The sequence below is a fragment of the Carica papaya genome, chromosome 4 (assembly GCF_054855325.1).
Source record: "Carica papaya isolate Zhongbai chromosome 4, ASM5485532v1, whole genome shotgun sequence".
NCBI lineage: Eukaryota > Viridiplantae > Streptophyta > Magnoliopsida > Brassicales > Caricaceae > Carica > Carica papaya.
The window spans coordinates 23158264-23163419 of record NC_142312.1 but is presented as its reverse complement, the minus strand read 5'-3'; the positions used below and the strand labels follow the sequence as shown (position 1 = coordinate 23163419).

The 5156-nt window shown below is 33.5% G+C and overlaps 1 protein-coding gene across 5 annotated transcripts; it reads left to right on the top strand.

Moving 5' to 3' along the window:
* Nucleotides 1-542: 542 nt before the first annotated feature.
* AR791 (actin binding protein family) lies at nucleotides 543-4296 on the top strand. Of its 5 annotated transcripts, none has more exons than XM_088218191.1 (5): nucleotides 543-693; nucleotides 1167-1373; nucleotides 1467-1552; nucleotides 2403-3185; nucleotides 3273-4296. In XM_088218191.1, the coding sequence occupies exons 2-5, from the start codon at nucleotides 1211-1213 to the stop codon at nucleotides 4134-4136; spliced, it is 1896 nt and encodes a 631-aa protein (XP_088074317.1). In that variant the 5' UTR covers nucleotides 543-693; nucleotides 1167-1210; the 3' UTR covers nucleotides 4137-4296. The 5 variants fall into 5 exon arrangements, with proteins under 5 accessions (XP_088074317.1, XP_088074321.1, XP_088074318.1 ...); XM_088218195.1 differs by having other exon boundaries at nucleotides 566-693; nucleotides 1176-1373; XM_088218192.1 differs by lacking the exon at nucleotides 543-693 and adding an exon at nucleotides 701-827.
* Nucleotides 4297-5156: the final 860 nt, after the last annotated feature.

Genomic DNA, 5156 nt, shown 5'->3' with positions numbered 1-5156 from the left:
TGATAAAACTATTTTATTTATTTATATTAAAAAATAGAAAAAAATGAGCATAAATGAGTGAAAATATGTAGATTATCAAAATATAATAAGAAAATGTTATATATAAAATTATCATAAATGTTAAATTTTAAGAATTAATTTAATAATTTACTTTACTATTTAAATGTAATTTAATTTTTTATTTAGGTTGTGACTAATTTTCGAAAAGTGAATCCAAAGTTATAGGGTGTTTAATTAATTGAGTATATATATATATATATATTTTTTTTTTCAATTATGTCCTCATACTTATAAGAAGAAATTGAATTTTCTAATTTATATTTTTAGAGTTGATTTTTAATATTATATTTATTGAAAAAGACTTATAACATTTGAAACAAGTATTTTATAACAGCGCTGTTTTGCCTGGCTGCTTCTTTCTCATTCACACACGCGCGCATATGTATATTATATATGCTGAATCATATCATATAATTAAAAAAAAAAAAACAAAGAAAATTATTACAAACATATTCAGCGTTAGCATAAGACAAACACCGAATGTCACAAACAGGCGACAGCAACAGCAACCGGTTTCACGCTCTTATTAATTAAAAATTTAAAAAGAAAAAAGCTTTTTGGAGCGAGGAAGTTAAACCAAAAATCAAAGCGTTATGGCCATTGACTTCAATGCGTTAGAACATCTTCATTACGGTAATTCCTTCTCCTTCTCTGTTTCTCCCTCAAGATCTGAAACGGGCCTCATTTATAGTTCTTCTCGTTGAGTATCTGCGGAACGGGCTTTATTTATCGTTTTGGTTGAGTATCTGTGATTGGATTAAAAATGGGTGTGTTCCTATTTTTGGATTATGTAGACGTATGTATACATGCAGCATCTCTTTCTTCCTCTACTGGAATTGGGTTTTTAATTGATTCTCATTTTTGTTTGAGGTGTTAAATCTGAGTTGGATTGTTTTCTATTTTTAAAAACTAACGAATCTTCGGCTGTATAATATTAGAATACACTAAATGGGTAATAAGCCTAAGCTGATTTTGCTGTTTTTTTTTACAATTTCTTTCACTTTCTTGTTTGTTGTTAGCTGGATAACAACAGGTGATTTTTGCTATTTTTATTTTGTTTTCCTCGTCTTCTCTTTTGAGTAATTGCTTGGATATATTTGATTTAGGTGTTGTAGATGGAAGAGGATGAGGATGAGGAAGACGACGATCTATGCTTCATCTATCTGACTTATTCCTTATAATCACATTTTTAAACATGAGCTTTAGAGAGAAGCGAGAGATAAAGTCGCTTTTAGTGAAATTTGGTGCGGCTTTGGCCATTTCTCTTGCTGGATTTCTTTATTCTCGCTTCAGAAATACGCCTCGCTCTCCAGGTATTCAATCATATTTTTCTTCGATCTTTTTATTTTAAAAATAAAAATAAAAATTTATTGATTTCTGCTTCGTCTTTCCATATCGATTTTCAGGCCGTGGTAAGAAAATCGAATCACGAGGAATATCTCAGCATGTGGGTGATTCTCATGCCTCTTCTTCCCTTTCAACCAGAACGTTGGTAAGTTTTCTCTTTCAAAATCGTTAAGTTTCATCCCTGTGGACTCTACTAAACTAAAACTCATTGATTACGTGTTCAGGGGAATATGTTTGATAATTCTTTCATCAAGATACATACCGTATAGAGAAAGTGATTATAAATCAAATTTTATTGTCATGTATATATATTTATATAGTCAAAATACATAAATATAAATATGAAAAAAATTCACTAATGCTGTACACAACTAAAGTTACTTATTTTCAAAAATATATGGTAATTCTTTCATAAAGATAACTTCTTGTTTCAAAATAACAAAATTCAATGGTTTATAGTTGTAATTCTCAAGTAAACTAAAGGAAGTTAATAAATATTTAATTAAATATAATTTTGCTATTTGATTCGGTTCTTGCGATTTGGGAGTATTTTCTGGTCTACTAAAAGAAGTATAAAACCAACCTGTAGGATAAATGAATTTTCACTCTCATCCTAGCATAAAAATGCAAAGCTCCATTGGTTTGTATCCTAATCTTCTTGCCAATTGTTTGAACCAAAAGATTTTGGTCCCTGGTTTTCATTTTTGTTAACAGGAAAAATTTCATAATAAAAGTAAATCTGATAGTTCATCTATAGAAAAGCTTGTACTGAGAATTTTGAGGGCTCAATTTATATGCAAATCTGCAGCAGCATGTTAAAGGATTGGCTTTGTTCCTTGTATTTGTGAGTTGGTGGGTGTGCTGGGATTAGTGGCTTAACACAGACACATAAATATATAAATGTTTCTATTGATTATGGAGCAACGAAACAATTTTCTTTGTATTCAGTTGTTCGTTCAGTTTCAGTTAACCAAAATTTTCCTTGTTTCCAACAGGAGGAAGAGGCATATACGGAGAAGACTATCATTGACGAATCTAAGCCTGGTCTTTCTCCTAGGAGTAGATACAATGGGAATGAAGATGGGGTTCTCTTGCCTGATTTCAATGATCTCGTGAAGGAATTTGACCTGGTTGCCACTTCTGCTGGGTATTCTCTTAAGAATGCCATTGAACCACCAGCAACAGATTCAAGTATTCCTAAAGCCTTGGCCAGCAATGAAAAGAGTGACTATGAGCAAGAGATTAGGTACCTAAGAAACATGGTTAGAATTCTTGAAGAGAGGGAGCGTTACCTTGAGGTCCGGTTGGTTGAGTACTATGGGCTCAAGGAGCAGGAAACAGCTGTAATAGAACTCCAGAACAGATTGAAAAAGAACAACATGGAAGCAAAACTTCTCACCTTTAAAATTGAATCATTACAGGCAGATAACCAAAAACTAGAGGCAGAACTGGCTGATCAGCAAAAAATTGTGGCAGAGCTTACTGCTGCAAGATCAAAAGTTAGACTGCTGAAGAAGAAACTAAGGTCTGAAGCTCAAGAAAACAAGGAGCAGATCCTTTCTCTTCAGAAAAGAGTTGCGAGATTGCATGATCAAGAACTCATGGATGCTGCAACAGATGAAGAAGTTAAAAAAAGGTTCGAGAGGCTAAAGGATTTGGAAGTGGAGGCAGAGGAGTTGAGGAAGTCCAACATGATATTACAGATAGAAAACTCCGAGTTGGCTCGGAGGTTGGAGTCGACACAAATCCTAGCTACTTCAATTTTGGAGGATCCAGAGGTGAGCAGTTCGTTTCTAACAATTGACTCTTGCTCATATGATTAATTATGTTATGAATTTATTTGATATGGATGTTTTATGTTACAGAGAGAGGTCTTAAGGGAAGAGAGCAACCATTTGAAAGATTTAAACCAAGAGTTGAAGAAGGAAATTGAGAGACTCCAAGCAGATCGGTGTGCTGACGCTGAGGAACTGGTGTATGTCCGGTGGATAAATGCTTGTTTAAGATACGAGCTGCGGAATTATCAACCTGATTCCGGTAAAACAGTTGCTAGAGACCTAAGCAAAACCTTGAGCCCCAAATCTGAGGAAAAAGCCAAGCAGCTCATTCTTGAATACGCACAAACAGAAGGGCTTGATGAAAAGGGACTTAACCTTATGAATTTTGATTCTGACCAATGGTCATCCTCTCAAACTTCCTTTACAGACTCGGGTGACTTATACGAGTCTTCTGTTGATAATTCATCTGCTACCAAAACCAACACCACTAACACCACCAACACCTCCAGCAGAAAGAAGTTTCTATACAAGCTTAGGAGACTAATACAGGGAAAGCATAAACACCAGCATAACCAAAATTCACCTGCTCAAAAATCAGGATCTTCGGAAGATTGGGATTCTCCTGGATGCAGTTTGAGCACGGGGGTTGAAGCCATCACCGAGTTGCAAACCGACACAGCTGCGCATCAACGTCAGCTTACATCCAGACATTCTTTGGACATCCAACAGTTGAGGAGCCTCAAGTTTGTTGATGTTGGGGATGTTGAACCTGTTAGAAGAAATAGTGATGTTGGTAGAGAAGGCTCCAACGATTTGTCAGCAGAAAATCAACTTGAACCGGATACCGATTCCGCTGGAAAATCTGACTTGATCAAATTTGCTGAAGCTTTGAAGGGCTCCCGTCGTAGCAAAATGTGGTTTAGAAAGTCAGCATCCTGCAATTTTGATTAACATTTTTCTTTTGTGGCTCCTGCTTGTACATACATACACGGATCTACTAGTCATCAGTTAGTGCAATGTAAAGTATTGATTAGAAGCAAGATTGCAAAAGCAATTTTATATACACTCAGCTTGATTTTAGTTCGAATTATTAGTGCTTGATTTTAGTTCAGACTACTAGTGCTTAAACAGGTAATTAAGTTCTCAATTAACCAATTTAACTTCTACTCATTACTTTGAACTCATTATTATGACTGATTACAAAACTCTGTTTCCTTCAACAGTTAGGAATGACTCGTTATAATCTTATTGTTTATGTTTGGTTCAGTGGCAAATAAGATTGTAATAGATTTTATAATTATTTAATATAATTAAATTAAATTAATTAATAATAGTAATTAACAATTAGAAGAACATAAGTGTGATAAATAATAATTAGATTCTTAATAATTCGGTATTAGTAACTCAATGAAGTAAAAGTTGTAATGGTGGTGTTTAATGTAGTAGTCATAAACCTATTCCTAATAAGTCTTTTAGCTAACCAAAATAAGTAGTTAATGTAGTTTAAAACACGAAATAAAAGTTTTATTAGAAGACGGTGAAAATTGATCCTTGTAAAAATGTAAGTGAAAAGTTTTAAAATATCAGTTTTTATAAATTTAGATGAAATTTTTTGTCATTTTATAGTTAAATTAATAGAGGTGCAAGAATCGTCAGGTTGGATCAATTAATCAGTTTGTTTAGTTAAGAAACTTAATTACAGGGTTGGTTCCTGGTTAAAGTTCAACATTCGAAATGATTGAATAATATAATTGATTTTTGTTTTATATATTTTATATTATATATATAACGAATAAAAAAAAAAAAAAAAAAAAGGAACTCTCAAGTTAAGCCCCCACATCTCTCTTTTCTCTTCGCCACTCACTAAACCCTAATCACGGGCCCAGAGCCTCCAGGCCATGCAGAAAAAAGATAATGAGAAAGAAAGAAAAGAAATTGGAGCCCAATTAATTTAAACCCAAAATCCAAAGC